The sequence below is a fragment of the Rousettus aegyptiacus genome, unplaced genomic scaffold, assembly GCF_014176215.1.
Source record: "Rousettus aegyptiacus isolate mRouAeg1 unplaced genomic scaffold, mRouAeg1.p scaffold_m13_p_14, whole genome shotgun sequence".
NCBI classification, from domain to species: Eukaryota; Metazoa; Chordata; class Mammalia; order Chiroptera; family Pteropodidae; genus Rousettus; species Rousettus aegyptiacus.
Genome location: NW_023416289.1, coordinates 60,147,882 through 60,165,066, shown reverse-complemented (window position 1 = coordinate 60,165,066; position 17,185 = coordinate 60,147,882). Strand labels below are relative to the sequence as shown.

Genomic DNA, 17,185 nt, shown 5'->3' with positions numbered 1-17,185 from the left:
CCTTCAGGCCAGATCTCCCCGCCCCCCACGACAGCCTTCAGCACCAAATGGGGCCAGTTCCTCACAGATGCAACGACTTTAGAAAAACACACCAGAAGCTGAGTAGCCACAATTAAAAAAAAAAAGAGGTGACATAAATTTTAATATTTTTGTGACCCAATATAACCCCAAATTAGGCCGAGAAGTGACCAACACGCTAAGTCTTGGAAACTGGCGTGTTTCACAGGCCAATGCGTCGCCATGCGGAACGGCCGTGTTCAGTGCTGAAGAGGCGCGTGGCCGGCAGCCCCTGCGTCCGTCACAGGCTCCCACAGCCAGGTGCCCTCGGCTGCGCCTGCTACAGACTTGGTTTACAGGCTTCGTCCCAGCCGATGCATGCTGGCACCCGGTGAGGTGTGCGGCAGCAGCTACAGGTGTGTGCTTGGCTGGCTGAGGGGGTCTGGGGACCGGGGAACATGGCCGCCACCAGGGGCGCGCGGGCACGCGGCGTAGCAGCCTTGACGGGCTCTACTCACCCTGCTGAGTGGCTGCCAGTACTGGGTCCGGGGTACGGAGCAGATGGCAGCTGCCCTGAGAAAAGCTGGAGGCCTTGTCAAGTGACAGGCGCAGAGTAAAGCCTGACTCAGCGGGAGCTACCTGTCCCCTCTCTAGAGATGGAGGGTGACTGACTCTAGGACAAGTGTGCCGAGGGCAGCTAGCACAGCCCGGCAGACAGGTGGAGGAACCGCCCGTGGTGACGGCCTGCCACGGTCGCGCAGTTGCACCAGAAGGGACGCGCACCGTGGGGAGGGTCTGGGCAGCCCGTGCCACCCCCACTGCCGATGGAGGGAGCGTGCCGGGCGGCAGACGGGCGGGACAGCGAGGGCGGCTACCTTTCTCCTTGTCCAGGGGCGGCAGGATGCTGTTGTCCCGGCAGACCTTGAAGTAGATTTCCTGCTCCACGCCGTCAGGGATGGCCCCCTGGGGGATGATGATGCTGACGCCTGTCTCGATGGAGCTCAGGACCCCGCCGTTGCTGCTGAACACGCCCCGGGCCGTGGCCACCACGGTGTGCCCGTCCTCCTCGGCGTCCTCGTCCACAGCTGAGGGACTGAGAGCACAGACGTGCTGTGAGTGAGCCGCACCGCGCGCCTGCCACCTCGTTTCTCTTCCCTTTCTCTGTGCGACCGGAGTCACTCACTTCCACCAGCGAGCGCTCGGTGACAGTGACTCGCAGGGGTAATGAAACACGCTCCTCCTGGAGAAACTGACCCCACTTTTTTTTTTTAGGCGAGGCAACCCTTGGTTGACTTCACAGGTTGCAAGGACCCTGTCGGGTTACAATCCCTCATTTTTTATTTTTGATGCCTACAGCACCTGGTCTTCCCAGGTGGTCTCCCATCCACGTACTAACCAGGCCCAAGCCTGCTCAGCTTCCGAGGTTAGACACTGATTCCGCTTTGGAAGGCGCCTCCCAAGGTGCCCTCGTCCCCGAATTTTGTATCCAGAACGCACGAGGACCACACACCTCGCTCACCCGACCGCTGCAGTGCATGGTTTCACATCCACAAACCTGGTGTTTGGAATCGGATGGCAAGTCATGGTTCAGTGGGCAGCACCCCCTTTCCTTCCGCTGAGATGCAAGGCAGCTCACCACTGGGGGCACCCCAGCCTGGTGAAAGCATGTGGGCGCTGCAGCCCCCAGGATGGTGGGTGCGCACACAATTCCCCTTCCCACCTCCTGCTGTCAGAGGCAAGCCTTCCCCGCTCCACCAGGTAATGAGGCCTTTGGAGGGGACACAGCCCAGACACCCGGGAAAGAGACGGGCACTAACTTAGCTCAACAGCTGCTTCCATTATGGAGACATCAACGCCTCTGGAAGCAAAATTTTGAGCCAGGGCCTAAAAGTGAGGGGGTAGCTGGGCCAACAAAATGAAGCCTGTGGAGGGTGGGGCGGCCATACTCCTGGGGACGGGCGCAGTGACAGACGGGACAGCTGGGCGAGGGAGGTGGCGGCTCTTGGGGAGGAGGTCCGCGGGGCCTCGGGCCTGGGGAGTGCTGCCAGCGCTGGGCTTGGAAAGGGCGGTGGACCTGGGCCCGCCCTGCCCGTCCGCGCTCACTCTGATTTCAAAAGGAACCGCTGACACTCACAAGCCCTGGGAGGCTCCCACGTCCCTTTTTAACGACACTTCTGAACACACAGCGAACGGGGAACACAGATGCTCGTGCTGCGAGGACCTCCAACGTCCCTCGCCAGTGGAAGGTCAAAGGTTACGAGGAGCCATGGCTGGCTGTGTACAGGCTGAGGGCGGATGGCCAGGCCTGACCGAGGCCCCCTCACCCTGCCTGTGTGACCCTGGGCAAACCACAATGTCACTCAGCTGCAATCGCGGTAAATCGGGGACGACGGTACCTGCCTAGCATGTGAACGTCATCTGACTGATGCTACCTTGTGCCTTCCGCGTACTGGTAGTTATGGCAGCAAGACTCTGGACAACATGGCTCAGAGTTTGAGCTATGGCTATCACACAAACCACATCGACTCGCGCTAGGCAGATCACAGGCGCAAGGCCGGGCAGAACCTCACCTCACCGGGACGGCTCTGGGCACTGAGCTGACGTTGTTCGCTTGGTACCTGGGCTTCTCCGCCCGGACGGAGAACGTCTCGACGCCACTGTCGAACTCGAGCGGCTGTGCCGAGCCGTGCGCCTTCCCCAGCATTTTTGGAGACGTGGGGGCTTTGGAAGAGACATCAGGTTTGTGCGTGGCTTCGCTTGGCAGAAGGTTGTGACTGAATTTCGGGCTGTCAAACTTGCGTTCGAACGGCCGCGCGGCCGCGGTGTAGGGCTTGGGCGTGAAGCGGCTGTAGGCCGGGGCGCCCGTTCTCGGCGCCTGCTCGGCCGCGCCGGCCGGTGCTCTGTCCGGGAAGCTCCTCTGCGGGTGGAAGGTGGCCTGCGCGGCGTCGTCCCGGCCCGGCGCCCTGAGAGCTGTGGGCTTGCTCTGAGGCGGAGGTGCATCTGGCTTGGACACAAGGGAATTCTGGAAATCCAATGACAGGGCATTGCCTGGAACACACACAAACACGAGCGTTTATGGCCTCGCGAAAGACGTCCGCGCACCCTGCGGCGTCTCTCCCGTCGCAGCTCGTGCTGGAGCCACAGCTGAGGCTCGGTTCAGGGCCCGGTTCAGTGTGGCCACGGCTAGGGGTGGCACTGAGGGGCCCACAGTGGCAAGGACGTGTGTGCTGCTATCCGTGCACCTGCTGCCCCGGTGGCCTCCACAGCGTCAGAGACCCCTCTCCAACGTCCCGCGCACGGCAGCCGCAGGAGCCAGCTCGCAGCCACCAGTGGCCCGGGGAAGGATGAGCTGTGGTGCGATTTAGGGGAAAACACACAGCTTGTTACTTTTTTTTTTTTTTTTTAAAGGGCCAAATAAGAAACGGGGTCTGGGGAGGAGGGAACAGTGTCCCTTTCAAGGAGCCTGACGAAAGGTAAAGTGATGTGACCATAGTGTGAGAGGCAGCTGGAAGGGCCCCAGGCCAGGGCCCGTGAAGAGGGTCGGCATGAGTTAGGGGAGGACGGTCACTGCTCAGAGAGAGGGAAGCGGTCAACATGGGCCAAAACCCAGGGAGACGCAGCTCTGAGGTGACGGCGGGCCTGCACATTAGCACCTCGCTGTGATCTCGCCAGGGAACATAAACGAGGTGCTGAGGGACACGTGAAACATGACACTACGGCTTCCCTGCGTCCCTGTGTGAAGGAACATGAGAATCATTAAGAACCAGCATCTGAATATTTAGATTCAGACGTGCTGCTAAATAACTATACTTCTAGAAGCTGAACTAGGTTAATGAAACATTAAAATTTAGCTAATGGTTTTATCCAACATAATGTTCCTAGTCATGAAAACAGGAAATGTACTTTTAATGAAATCCTTAGTTATCGCTGTTTCTAGCCTAAGAGTTTCAAGTATGTGTTCCCTGCATGAAAAACCATTTTTGCTTGGAAGTTTTCAGAGTATCGCCACGAGTCGCCACAGCCGGCTTCCGCCCGTCCTACCTTCGCCATGGGCCCCCCTGGCGTGGGTGTGGAGGGCGAGGGAAGAGGCGGAGCCGGGCTGGGGCGCCTGGGCGTACTGGGCAGGCAACGGAGGCGGCGGGGGCGTGGCTTGCACGGGGTCATAGCGTTTCTCGCCAAACGACCTATCCATAGCATCAGCTTCAGGCGACTTTCCCCTGTGAAAAAATGAAGAAAACGCCAACACCTGAAAATGTGGACTCACATTTACAAGTTCTCATTCCTCTAAACATCCCCATGTTTTTTAAAAAAAATCTAGAAATGTTACAGTTTCTTAAGAGATTTAGGTAGTTACTCTTCTGAAATGTACAAATCCAACCATTCATCAGCACAAGAATGTAGAGACGGCACAGGAACTTTAAGACTATCAGCGTAACATCCAGAAGGTGGCACCAAAGGCAGGTGGAATTCTGGGTATACTTATAGCACTTAGTTGTGTGGAGGCACAAAGCCCTGGCTGCCGGCACACGCAGAGCACCCCGAAAACTGACGTCAGAGACAGGTCGGCAGAGTTCTTAGTGAAGGGCTGGACAGTAAATGTTTTCGGCTTTGGGGCCACGGGGGTCTCTGTCACACCCTGCCCCACAGCAGCCACAGGCAGCGTGTAAACCAATGAACGTGGCTGTGTTCCAGAACAGAAAAACCGACATCTTTTAATTTACTTTAAAATTCACCAGATCCATTTTTTAACAATTTCTAGCGTAATTATTGGTTAATTTTACGGGCTCATTTAAGTTGCCAATTGTTAACATGTCATGTAAAAAAGCCACACAAAAGAAGCCTTTTAAGTAGACCCACAATTGCAACGCTGCCACCCAAACCTTGCAGAGCGCCAAAGCTGCCCTGGCTTTACGTGCACGGAAGCTGACAGGGACACGTGGGACGCACGCCCCGGGAGACTCCCGCTGAGGAGGCCCGGGTTCGGCGCCAGCTATACACTGCGCCGTTATCTTGTTCTCGGGCACTGAGACAGGAAGTGCACGTAACGCCAACGACACAGCGAGGGACACCTCAGGTGACGGCCTGGCGCGAACGCCGGTCTTACCACTTGACGCTCCTTCTCAAGCAGTCACAGCTAGTGTGAAAGCCAAGACATCTAGGTGATGGCAAAGCGAGCGCAACAGAAAAACGAAAGAAAATCGTCAATCTAACCAAGAAATTTGCAGCAAATGGAGCTCATGTCATCTTCAAATATCGACCCAAAAATACGCATCCACTGTATCAGAATAACTTGATCTATAAAAAACGCATCGCTAACCCTCGTCCGGCTTGGGAACGTGCGGTGAGGTAACCCCGTACGCACCCTGGTCAGGCGCGCTCCCGCTCGCCCCCCTCACTGGGACGGGAGCGAGCAGCGCACGTCCGAGCCTGCCCCGCACCCCGTTCCCACACCCCGCTGCCCCTCCGCTGTGCTGTTCGAGGGGCGCCGAGGCGGGAACCAGATGAAGCAGCAGGACAGGGAGCAGCAGCAGCCGAGCGCGAAGGCGATACTCCACGAAGAGCGGCAGGCAAGAGGCGCTGCGAGAAGCCCCGGGAAGGCGCGCGGCGACGTGCACCGCACGACGGCCACGCTGACCCCGGCGGGCGCCGGTGAGCCTGCGAGTGGGAAACGCACCCCTCGGGGCGTGGCTACCTTCGGCGGGGACCCCCAGCCCCAGAGCCGGGGCGCTGGCCAGGACCCTGCCCGCAGGTTACACACCAGATGAACGCCTTGCCACCTGATTCCCCAACAAAGCTTTTCGCTGACTTTTCTTTAGACTTAAATGTATTTTTTCAAGGCTCCATGGCAGTTCCCAAGTGAGAGGATTAGTGAAATCTCTCTCCTGGGCCTCCGCCCAGACCCCCTCCGACGGGAGTGAGCGTGAGGAGGCTGACGGTGACAGCTAACAGTGACGGCCACATTCCCGAGGCTGCCCCGACCCAGCCTGGGCCCTCCAGACGCGAGGTGCCGGGCAAGCCCACGGTGCCTGTGGGTGCACCGCCTGCAGTGCGTGTGAACGCCTTTCCCCTGCAGATGGAGACGTAAACGGAGGACGGCGGAAGAAAGGTTCCCAGCCTTTGCTCCCGATGCTGGCTTGTGGGAAAAAGCAGGTTGGGATGGCTTTTTGCTGTGTCGGCTCAACCAAGTGGACCCAGTCATAATGGGGGCGCTGCATCTGACCAGCTGGGTTCAAGGTTACTCAGAGGGGGGGGCCCTCTGGATGGGTCCTTCAAAGTGAGCACGGCCTGCCAGAGCTCAGACTTCCCAGCAGCCCTGATCCTCCCCCTCCCATACCCCCTCTCCAGGGACCGAGGACACACTTAGCCAGGTCACACAGCTGTGTGAATGCATCTGTCATGAGCCCACGCCCGTTTTCCGTTCTCGTGGGCCTGTCCTGTTGGAGCATGAACTCGCTCGTGCCTGTGTGGCCTCGTGTCCCCATCAGTACCAAATGCTCTGGCATTCGGGGTTCAACCCGAGAAGCAGAACTGGCAGGAGACAGGAACCCACACCGGCGGGGCTGTACCCCGACCAAACCCACAAGACGGCACACAAACCAACAAAGACCCGAGACACAAGCCAACAGAAGGGAGTGATGGATAACAAGAAAAAGTGACGGGGGTCAAGAAGCCCAGGGCTCGCTCCTTGTTCCGCCCAGCCACATCGCGGCACAGGGACCTGGGGCCCCCAAGCTGCAGTACTCAAAGATGAGGCGCTCTCCCGCCACGGAAAAAATCAACCCTCTGTGCTCTCCCTTCACACCGTGTTGCTCCCGCCACACCCATTTTTATATTTAAAAAACAAATGCAGAAGAGAAGAAGAAAAAAAAAGCATTGAAAGAGACGCTCGCGGGTCCCGACGTCAGGGGGACAGTTCACGCCCTCATCTCTAATCTGGCACGGTTCCTAGCGTGACACTTTGCCTCTGATGTCAGCGTCCTAAGAAGAAAACGCGCAGGCGCCGGGCTGCGGCGAGCCCGCAGGGCTGACCACCGCTGCCGAGAGCGTGCTGCCGACGCAGCTCCCGCCCCCCAACTCCATCCACCTGACGCGGTCGCACCCCACGCGGCACCTCGTTTTCCGAAGGTGAGATAACTTACTTTGAAGAGTAACTGGAAAAGTTAGGCTGCCCCTGAGAATGCACGGGTGTGGCAGGCTCCGAGAGCTGGCTAGCAGGGGTGAGCGTGGAAGGCTTGTGCTCGAAGCCTCTTCGATCGAAGTACGAGAGCTGTTTCCGGTAATACTCCTCGTCGTCCTCGGGGTCGTAGTGGTTTGACCGCACGATGTCTTCCGGTGGCTTCGGCTGAGGTTTCTGAGGTTCTGGGATCCTGACAACGAATGGCAAGTGGGACAGCGTTTCAGGTGCTACTTTCACAGAGGGAGGGGGACACAATCGCGTCCCGTGACACATCACCAACTGCTAGGTGCTTCGGGGTCTGGCCGACAGTTGGAGTGGACGCTCGAAGCCACGTCTTCAGCACTGCGGTCTCCACCCCAAGTCAGACAGCTCGGCCCACGGAGCTGGGTGACTGGCGAGAGGCCTCCGGGCAGGTCGGAAGCAGTGGATCAGGAAGAAAGAAGGGAACAGACGCTTCCCCGAGCCCAACCAGCTACGTCCTCAACAAGTAACAGGATGTAACCGCTCTAAAGGCCTTTCAGAACTTCAGACCAGGACCAAGGAACGACCCTCACATAGGGAAATGGCTCTACACAGGCCACAGTCCCAGAGGGCATAGGAAGCAGGGCTGGGAGAGAAGCAAGTTACCAAGCGAACACATCACTAACATGAAGTTTAGAAACTGTGTCAAAAATGGATCAACTTAAGTTTTACACCAAAAAAAGGGCAGGGGGCTAAGCTTCGGGTCTCCCGAATTTATCTGATGTGACACAGCTCATTTGCTGATGATGTTGCTGGCTAGAAGAAATGGCTTCATGAAAAGCATCAGACATTGCTAGAGTGCCAGGAAAAGGCGCACTGCAGTTCCTCTTTCTCACGAGTACAGACGTGAGCGAGTAACACCTGTGAGTCAGGCAGAAGACGGCTGCCTCGTCCAGCCTTTCCCTTGTCAGCAGGGGACGAGGCCACCCTGGCCAGGCTTCCCTCTGGCTCTGCCACGCCCTGTGAACACAACCCTGCTAGGCCTCGGGGGCGCGCTTCAGTGGGGGAAAAACCGTTCTCCCCTCACTGCCCCGAGCACTGAGTACGCCGCCAGCCCAGAGCGCGTGCTCACGGAGGCACTGATCCCCTGCGCCAGCCCCTCCGAGTCTGCACACCTGAATGAACTCGGAAACTAAGAGCACAAAGCTGTGATGAAGGTCTGGCGACGACCTGCGTTCTGCTCTCTAGGCCCGGATTTAACCAGAAAGGCCGACAGCTGGCACCCGGGGACAGAGTGCCCCTCGCCTCCCTGTCCCCCACTGGCGCAGTGCAAGGCCGCCACGGGCTACAAGGGCCTGGTTCCCGGTCAGCGGCACCCGTGAACGTCACGAGTGCAACCCACCTGTACAGCGTTTTGTCGTGTTCACTGAACTGATTCTGAGTGGTCTTGGGACCAGCGAAGGGAACACCTGGAGGTTTAGACGCTATCTCTGGAGGCTGCAAAGAATCAGACAAAGATGCCGCTGGAACAGACCATCACACGCCAGGCTTCGTGGGCGTGGCGTGGCCGCGAAGCGCTGAACGTGCCACGCGGGCCGGCAGGAAAGGCAGGGCCGTGCGCTCACCTTGAACCCAGCAGTGTGGTTCTCGTCCTTCTTGCTCTCCAACGACACTGACCTTTTGTTTTCAAACATTTTCACCCTTGTGAGCACAGACTGCGGCTTCATGGCCGGGTCCTCCTCTTCCTCAGTTACAGCCGGGGGTGGCGGCAGTGGCTTGGTACTCACAGGCAGACCTTCTGGCTTCTGCTGAGACCCAGCTACGAGAGGCGGGACAGCCGCGGCAGCGTGGAGAGGCTCGGGGGGGCCTGCCGCGGGGCCGAAGGCCTGGGCCGGGACCTGCTCATAACTGCGCACGTACTGGTCGTAATACTGCTTGGGCTCGGACGCCCGAGGGCCCGCTGAGGAGCAGGGCTGCGCCTCTGCCCGGTATCTGTGGTGCAGGTCGTACCCCGGAGCCGGTGGCTCCTCGTGTCGTAGGGTGGAGGTCCTCAGTGGCTGGTCATAGCGCAGCCGGCTGTCATAGGACAGAGGGGCTGGCTCTTCAAACCGGGGGAAGTATCCTCGCTCCGAGGGCTCGTCAGGGTGCTGCCTGGCGTCGAGGTCTCGCAGGGGCTGACTCTCGAAGGCCGGCCGAGGCGGCGGGGGCTGCCTGTCATCGTGGTACGCCCAGCGATCCTCGTAGGCGGGGACGCGGTCCTCGTAGGCGGGCACACGCTCCTCGTAGCGCAGGCGCGGGGCCAGGTTCTGGGAAAGCGGGTCCGGACAGCCCGAGGAGTCGTATCTATACGGCGGCTGCTCCAGGCCCCGGCCGGCCTGCTCCGCTGCGTGCTGGGGGGCAGTGTCGTAGCTCACACGGGGCCCCTTGTCTGGCCTCTGCCCGGCGTGGCTGCCGGCCGGCTGCTTTAGAACGAGGGTCTGCCTCGTCACGTCCTCGGGACAGGGGTCCTTCCTGTACACCTGTAGGAGAAGGCATGGTGAGTACGCAGGCTTGCTTTAGGTTCTAGTCTGCTGTAATAGACAAAACTGATTTACTATGTGAAAACGTCTGTTCTACCATTTGTCACTGGAGACAGCCAATTTAAGTGAAGGCTCACAACTTATAATGGGGGTAGGAACTTTGATGTTTTAGGATGTACTAAATAAAAACTGAGTTAAAGATAATTATTAAATTTAGTAGAAAACTATTGCACTGAACTACTGATTCCACTTGATTTGGACATTGAAAATAGAAGTCATTAAAATTTATGGACACCACAACTTCTAAAACATAAAAATACTTTATGATAGGGCTCAACTACATAGTAAGGAATTCTGGAAGATGCTGAAAGCTAAAACCAAAAATAAAAATATCAAGCACAAATCCCAATGAAAAGGACTGTTCTCAAATGACCGGACGCCCCGGGAAGCCATGCAAGCCACAGAGCCGCACGACCTGTAGCGAGCCGGAAGCGCTACGGTGTGCACGCCCACAGCCACGAAGCACAGGGACGCCAAGGGGGAGCCAGTGGTCACGGGCCAGACTGAGGGGCAGCGGAGAGCACGGGTACCTGTGCTGGGGCCACACGCGACAGGTGCACCTCCAGATCGCTTAGTGTTACATGAGCTGCCACGGCACGTGGTGTTCGTACAGCGTCAGCTTGCGCTGAGTGAGCAGGGGAAGGTGTGGGGGCGGGGGTGGGGATGGGGGTGAGGGCCCCCCCAGTGTGATGGCAGTGAATTCTACTTTGTGACTAGCGCTAGAGGCTGATGATGCTGGGTGTTTCAGGCAAAAGGTAAGGGACTGGAGATGAGGCTTCCCCTTCCCGTGAAGCGTTTAGAACATTCTAAGCATGGTGTTTCCTGTTCACCGCTAGCCTCCCACCTCCGTGGACCGTGGTTGGCAGACGTGCACTCTTAGCGTGCGGAACACCAACCCTGTGACTTCAGGCCCTACAAGCAAACGAAAGCACAGCCCAGCTGCGCGAGATGAACACACAAGGTTTAGAATGAAGTCTTGGTATCCTCAACTTGAAATTAAAACTTAATTCTTAACCCGGAGAAAGGACAGAACATTCTTAAACTCCATCACCACATGCTGCAACACTGGACAAGGCACCTGACTACGAGGCGTCAATGCTGGCTGCTTACCTGTTGAGAGGCAGTTTTAAGTCCAGGGGAGTCTACTCTATGGGCTGGCTGTGGCTGCGCCTGTGGTGGGTAAGGAGGGTGTGTCTGGCTCTCGTGGTGCATCCCAGAGGAGTCCTCTGTCACGGGCTCAGAGGACCGTGTAATGGCAGACTCCGGTGGAGTCCCAACCTCATCGTTAAGAGTTTCGTCTAGTTCTTGATCAGTGTAGGCCCCGCCTTCTGTATCTGTGTCTTCATAGTCAGAAGTGTGTCTACTGTCCGTGCTATACATTGAGTATTCACTACCTGGGGCTGACAGGTAGGACAGACGATCGTCATGCAAATCAAGGTCATCACTTGTAGCACCGTCCGCCTGGGTCAAATAAAAGTAAATTAAAGATTTATTCAGTAGTTCTTTGAGAGATGACCTTCATTTAAAAAGGGAGAGCGCAAGGGTATTTTTCTCTGAAGAAATCACATCTGTTTCTCAAACCTCTGGTGAGGAAAGGCCAAGCACACATGCAGACACACGGAGCACCCTGTGAGGTGTGACGGGCGTGGGTGACGAGGACGCTGGCCTGTCAGGACCACACTGGGCCTGGCCCCAGAAGACAGTGAAGGGACCCTGGTGCCACTTGGGTTTGAAACCTAGCCAGTCGCTAGCTGGTCAGCGTGAAGCAAGGATGGAGAAGGCCATCAGACCAAGCCCAGGACACCAGGACATAGCAACAGCAATGCACGCGCGAACCACCCCAGAACCAAACGCCACGGTCCAGGCTCCGTGAGCACGCGTGTGCACGTGAAAAAAACGGCTTTTTAAAAAGGTTGGTGTTCAGCCTGAAAGCTTCTGTAAGGAAAGCAGCACCTGAGTGTGGGCTGCCTCTTTGACCTAGGGACGTCCTCCCTCGTTTCCCCGGACAGTGAGGGGGAAGGCCGGCCCCGAGCCCCTCGCGGGGCCTGGGAGCTGCGGGCGCGAGCGGCCTGTGCTGCCCGGCAGCGGACCAGGAAGGCACGAGGAGCCTCTCACGGAAAGGGTGCTGTTGCTGGTCACCACTGAAACCACGTCTGGGTCTGACAGGGAGGCCCGACAGGGGAGCCCGGGCACCGGGCCCAGTGAGGCACGAGAGCTGGGGGATCCAGCGTCCAGACGCGGTCGCTGTCCCACTCCGGCGGGCTCTGGGACATGGATCCTTGCCTGAGCTGCCTGGGTGGAGCTGGCACTGGCAGGCTAACGCCGAGTGCGCCTTCCTGACACGGAAGCCCAGGCCGTGCCCAGCCCTGGTGGCCCTGGTGTCCCACAGGGTGCCTCACAGGGTGCCTGAGGGATGCGGGACAGTGAGCCCCAGGGCTCGGCCCCCATTCCCGCAGTCTGCCCACCCGAACGGCTTCTCGTCTCTATGAAAGCTCCTGCAGAACGTGCCCCACTCCCACTCCGACCTCTACCTGGCCGGGTGCTGGAAGACGGTGTCCCAGGAGCTGGCCAGGAGCCACTCAAGGCCTCGGGGAAGGGTCAGCTGGAACTCACGGCCCACCCGGCTCTTGCCGCAGTACGACATGCACAAGTAAATGAGGACCCTGGGTGGCTGTGAGCCAGACCATGCCACATGCCTACACGCTAAGGCGGCCTCAGGATGACTTCTCGTGGGCTTGTAGGCGACGTACGAGACTGAGTCAGACCCTGCAAAAAGGACCCTCCGTAGCACTTAGATCAGAGTCACTAGCTCGGGACGTCAACGTGAGCTGAAGCGCTTTCACTCAGGACCTGACCATTCAAGTAAAATGCACCGGAACGGAAGGGGGTGGGAAAAGTTGAGCCTGACTTAAATGACAACCACCTCTTCTGATCTACACCGTGCGTCAAGCTACCCAATGATAAACAAGCTACTTTTCTAATGCAGAAGCTGGGACCCATATTTATAAACCCAAGCAAAGAAAAGAACCCACAACAGTATCAGAAAGGAAAATTAAAGAGTGAGGACGTGTGCCTAAAAAAGCCCCTCGGGTCGGCAGCAGCGCACTCTGCGTCCCTAATCCAGCCCCATTCCCAGAATCGGCAGTGCCGGCTACGAGTGTCCTGCACGGCACACGGCGCCGACAGGCCTGCGCCGTCACGGGCGACCAGCGTGGAGGGGCTGCAGGCCCCGCGAGCCAAGGCCGCAGGCGTGTGGCAGCGTGCGGCTGCGAGGCGGCGCAGTGGGCTCTTCGCCCACCGCGGTCTGTCCACCAGGTGTCCGCTGAACGTGTCAGTGAGTCACCGTGGCCTCATGTGCACAGTCCCGCCCCAGAGGGGTGCTGACGAGGGTGGCATGGCTCTGGCACGCGCCTGCAGGCGGGAGCAGCGGACACCCCCAGACCTGTGTGCGCCGGCGTCCCTCGTGCAGAGGCTGCGTGCTGTCCGGGTGAGGGCGTGGGGGCCGCACGCATGCAGCATGCACTGCCAGAGCATCTGCAGCCAGGGGGCGGGGCCATGCAGGGGCCGACACATGAAACCCAAGCCGACGAGACGGGAAGAACAGAACAAAAACGAAACGGACAGTCTCAGCCTTCCCTAGCAACCACACGTGTTAACAGTGTCCTGGTCTGAAGGTCAGAGACACTGAAAATAAAGGGTACTTCCAAATGGATACTTCGAGAAAGCTACAATCCCACCCAACAAAACCAACAGACCTTCCCCATCACAGAGGACTCCAAAACCACAGAGACGGACGACAGAAAGGGGCTGTTTGTTTAAAGCTGGTCATTTGGCTGCATATATAAACTCTAAGCCCATGAGGACGTACTGCTCTGTCCAGCATTTCCTAGTATGTTGCGAGAACATTAAAAGGTGCTGAGTGGAAAAAAAAAAAACTCCCTCGGTACGAATCTGGGGAGTGGCTTCAACACTGCAGCGAAGGACGCTCCTTCCTAGGACTCCTCATCGTGCTGGGGCCACTGTTCTCCCAGGCGCCACAGGAGGCAGCATGGCCCAGCCAGGATGCGCCTGCTCGCTCAGCACGTGTGGAATCTCATGTGCCGAAGACAGCATCCTGGGGACGCGCACCTCGCCTGCCCGACGGCCCTCATCCTCCAGAGAGGAAACTGACGCCAGGGTCAAAGTCGTCCCCAGCCGGGCAGGCAGCACGGAGCGCGGGCCGGCTCCTTCAGTCAAAAGCTAAGAACTCTCCTGAGGAACAACACTGAAGGGCTGTTGGCAGCTGCGTGACTGAATCTCTTGCTATCAGAAAAACTTCCATTAACCCCACGCACAATCAGAAACACCCAGGCGTTTCCTCTCCCCCAGCTACCCCACTGCAGCTGCTCTGAACAGAAAACAAGGGACTCGAAAGCATCCACCCCGCGACCCAGCCCGGCACACAGGTGAAGCGGCCTCACCTTCCCCTCGGAAACCCACACCAGCTGGCTCTGCTGCTGCTGGACCGCTTCCTTCAGGGCACCGTACCAGCCGTCGTTCAGCGAGTTCAAGTTAATCGTAGCTGAAAATAAATGAGCGACATCGTTTACGGTGCGAACACGGCCAAAAGTCGGGACCCACGCAAGCCTGCTGAGGGCTCGGGCGCCATCACGGGGTTATGTGAAGGACGGTGTCCGGGCACAAGCCTGTGGCGTTTCTGCCCCGGCACACGTGCTGTCGATTGCCTGGCGCCTGTTGCTGCGGCAGGAAGCCTTCCGGACAATGGTTATGTGAGATTTTATACATGAACAACATGTTTTTGGCTACATATCATCACCCAGACACTCTGAACTGACAGAACACTCACTTGTAAAAAGATGGTGATTATTTTTACGAAGCTTGTGAGACCGCTCGTATAATTTCCTGGCGCTTTTCCGCGATTCTGGACATAACCTCATTCTCATCATCTTCACACCTTGCTTAGAATCGGGGTTGAGAAATACAACAATCGGGTACCACTGGGCATAATTCAGGCGATCAACTGCGTTCGGTGTCACGTCTAATAAAGCATGTTTGTCCTGGAGACACAGAAAAATTAAACAAGGACGTCAGACACAGTTCATTAAGAATCATCCCCTTCAGAAAAAGTCAGAGACTAAACTACAGTGCAATAGAAATGGACCTTTAACGGAGCTCCAAAATGTCTCATGAGCACAGATCACAAAATTGGTAATCACAAGTTAATGTAGTGCAATTCCTAGCCAATTTAAAAATAAAACGTTCTAACCAGCTCACTCCTAAGATACTGTACCACCTGCAAGCGGACTACATCACCTGTGCTCAGTGAGAGTGACAACAGGCACAGCAATGTCACGTGCCCGGCGCGACCTTGCAGCGTACCAACATACACCCGTCCCGTAAACGCCAAAGCGCAACCTGAACTGTCCCACTGAAATGCAAACTCCGTCCGTTAACATATCTGGACACTGTGCGCTTCTTTGCGGCAAAGGTCATCTTGTGATGTATGTCAACACTACTCTTTTCAAAGTGATTATTAGTACGACGCCTTTTGGTGAGGCTTTTCTTACGGTATACCAGGCACCATTTTAGAAAAACCACCTCCTACATTCAAGGTAACCAAACCCATCCCACCCAAAAACGACATTCGCAGCTTATAATTAAGTAGAACAATATTTAATAACTTACTTGATCAATTATCTGCTTTATTGTATGAAGACGAATAATGCCAGAGCTACGCTGGTCAGTGCCGGCATCTCGCGGTTCACTTTCTATTCACGAAGTCAGGACAAAACAAACGTCACATTGGTCAGATCAGAGTCTCCGGCTGCGGGCACTGCGGATATGCGGGGCTCCGCCGTGCTTGGCTGCGAGGACACCCTGCGCACCACGGGCCCCACCCACGAGCGGCCAGCAGCCCCCACCGCCCACTCACTCAGAACAAACCTTGCGTAGAAGTGATTTAAGACAGTCACTTGATCAAAAGAACCTGTTAAGTATAGCAATTCTCTCAATTGAAAATGAGATTTTAAACAGTAGATTTAAAATGATATTGATGAGCTCTGTTTCCATTAAAGCTAAGAGAGTACAATTTCAAATTGTTTGGTATAAATAAGGTATTTAAACTTAAAATAATGTTTTAATGTGCATATTTTTCGTGTTCTTAAAAAAATTGCCAACTACTTTAATATTCTCAAAAACAGTTGGCCATTAAAAAACCACAAACACATAGACAGGGATGCGCTTTTTGCCTTTTGCCTTTTGCCTAGCGCTCCAACATGGTTTGGCATGGCACTGCGTCCAAACCTGTCTCGCACTGTGACATCTGAGAAAACGGTGCCATCTGTCAGGCACTGAGAACACGTGAGGAGGCCTGTCTTGGCCAGAGCCGCGCCAGCCACTAAGGGGCAGGTGCACAGGCGTCAGCAACACTGGCCGGGGCGCTGGGGTGAGACCGCCACACATCGGCGCATCCCTCGACGCAGAGACGCACTGCAGGCGAACGCTATCTATAAACAGTGACCTCTTCTGAAAAAGTGTGATCAAACTAAGGAACTAAGGGGGAATCAAAATAAACATTTTCTAACTTGCTCAGATTCCACTATCATGTTCCTGCAGGCCTGGACTTTCAGAAAATAAACACCCTCACTGAACTTCACCAGCAGCTCAAGGAAAAGCGAGAGAATGACAAGGCAGAGCTGATTCTTCAGCTCAGCGGCACGCGGTTCAGTGCCACCAAGGGTCTCCCGCCGGGCCCACGGCTGCCAGGCGCTGCGCCCGCCCTGCGACCCGCTCCCTCCTGCCTTTGGGACACTGTCAAGAAAACCATCGCCAATGCAGGAAAGGCTGCACTCTAAAGGAGTTAAATCCTCTGAGAAAGCGAAGTATGAACAAGCAAACACAACGTGGACAGATTTCTACATCCTTTGTCATAACAAAATCTAAATTTGAAACAAACTATACAAACAACAGAAGGCTAACCAACCACAAATTGATTACAGGACAGATAATAAATTAAAAATACGCCACTATCTGTTAAGAAAGAAAAAGGGGGTATACACTTTTCTACACAGTATTAACAAAATTCTGCAAAAGTACGTCTGAAGAGCAGGAAGTGTGAAAGAAAATACACTTGGGTAAAATTTAGGATGACGACGATATATGCCAAAATTAATCTTTAAAACTTTACTGTTTACGGCCATGCCACTCTGAACGCGCCTGATCCTGTCTGATCTCGGAAGCTAAGCAGGGTCGGGCCTGATGAGTACTTGGATGGGAGATCACCCAGGAAGACCAGGTGCTGTAGGCGTAAAATGTAAAAAATAAGGGATTGTAAGCTGACAAGGTCCTTGGCAATCTGTGAGGTCAACCAAGGGTTTACCTTGCCTAAAAAATAAAAATAAATAAAAAATAAACTTTCCAAATAGAAAATATTTCTATAATTAGAAAAAGTATAATTTAGGTTTTTACATGT

At 56.0% G+C, this 17,185-nt stretch overlaps 1 protein-coding gene and 1 pseudogene across 5 annotated transcripts in view; one reads left to right on the top strand and one right to left on the bottom strand.

Moving 5' to 3' along the window:
* Positions 1 to 17,185, bottom strand: part of TJP1 (tight junction protein 1) — a 147,775-nt gene that overhangs the window by 3,936 nt on the left and 126,654 nt on the right. For all 5 annotated transcript variants that reach the window (XM_036232055.1, XM_036232056.1, XM_036232057.1 and 2 more), the window contains 10 exons: positions 15,400 to 15,482; positions 14,561 to 14,771; positions 14,175 to 14,275; positions 10,825 to 11,175; positions 8,761 to 9,654; positions 8,538 to 8,632; positions 7,137 to 7,364; positions 4,039 to 4,214; positions 2,568 to 3,045; positions 873 to 1,090 (listed from right to left, as the gene is read on the bottom strand). In XM_036232055.1, the coding sequence (XP_036087948.1) occupies positions 873 to 1,090; positions 2,568 to 3,045; positions 4,039 to 4,214; positions 7,137 to 7,364; positions 8,538 to 8,632; positions 8,761 to 9,654; positions 10,825 to 11,175; positions 14,175 to 14,275; positions 14,561 to 14,771; positions 15,400 to 15,482 (2,835 nt within the window). The remainder of the gene's footprint in view (positions 1 to 872; positions 1,091 to 2,567; positions 3,046 to 4,038; positions 4,215 to 7,136; positions 7,365 to 8,537; positions 8,633 to 8,760; positions 9,655 to 10,824; positions 11,176 to 14,174; positions 14,276 to 14,560; positions 14,772 to 15,399; positions 15,483 to 17,185) is intronic.
* On the top strand, positions 16,902 to 17,020 carry LOC118611932 (annotated as a pseudogene).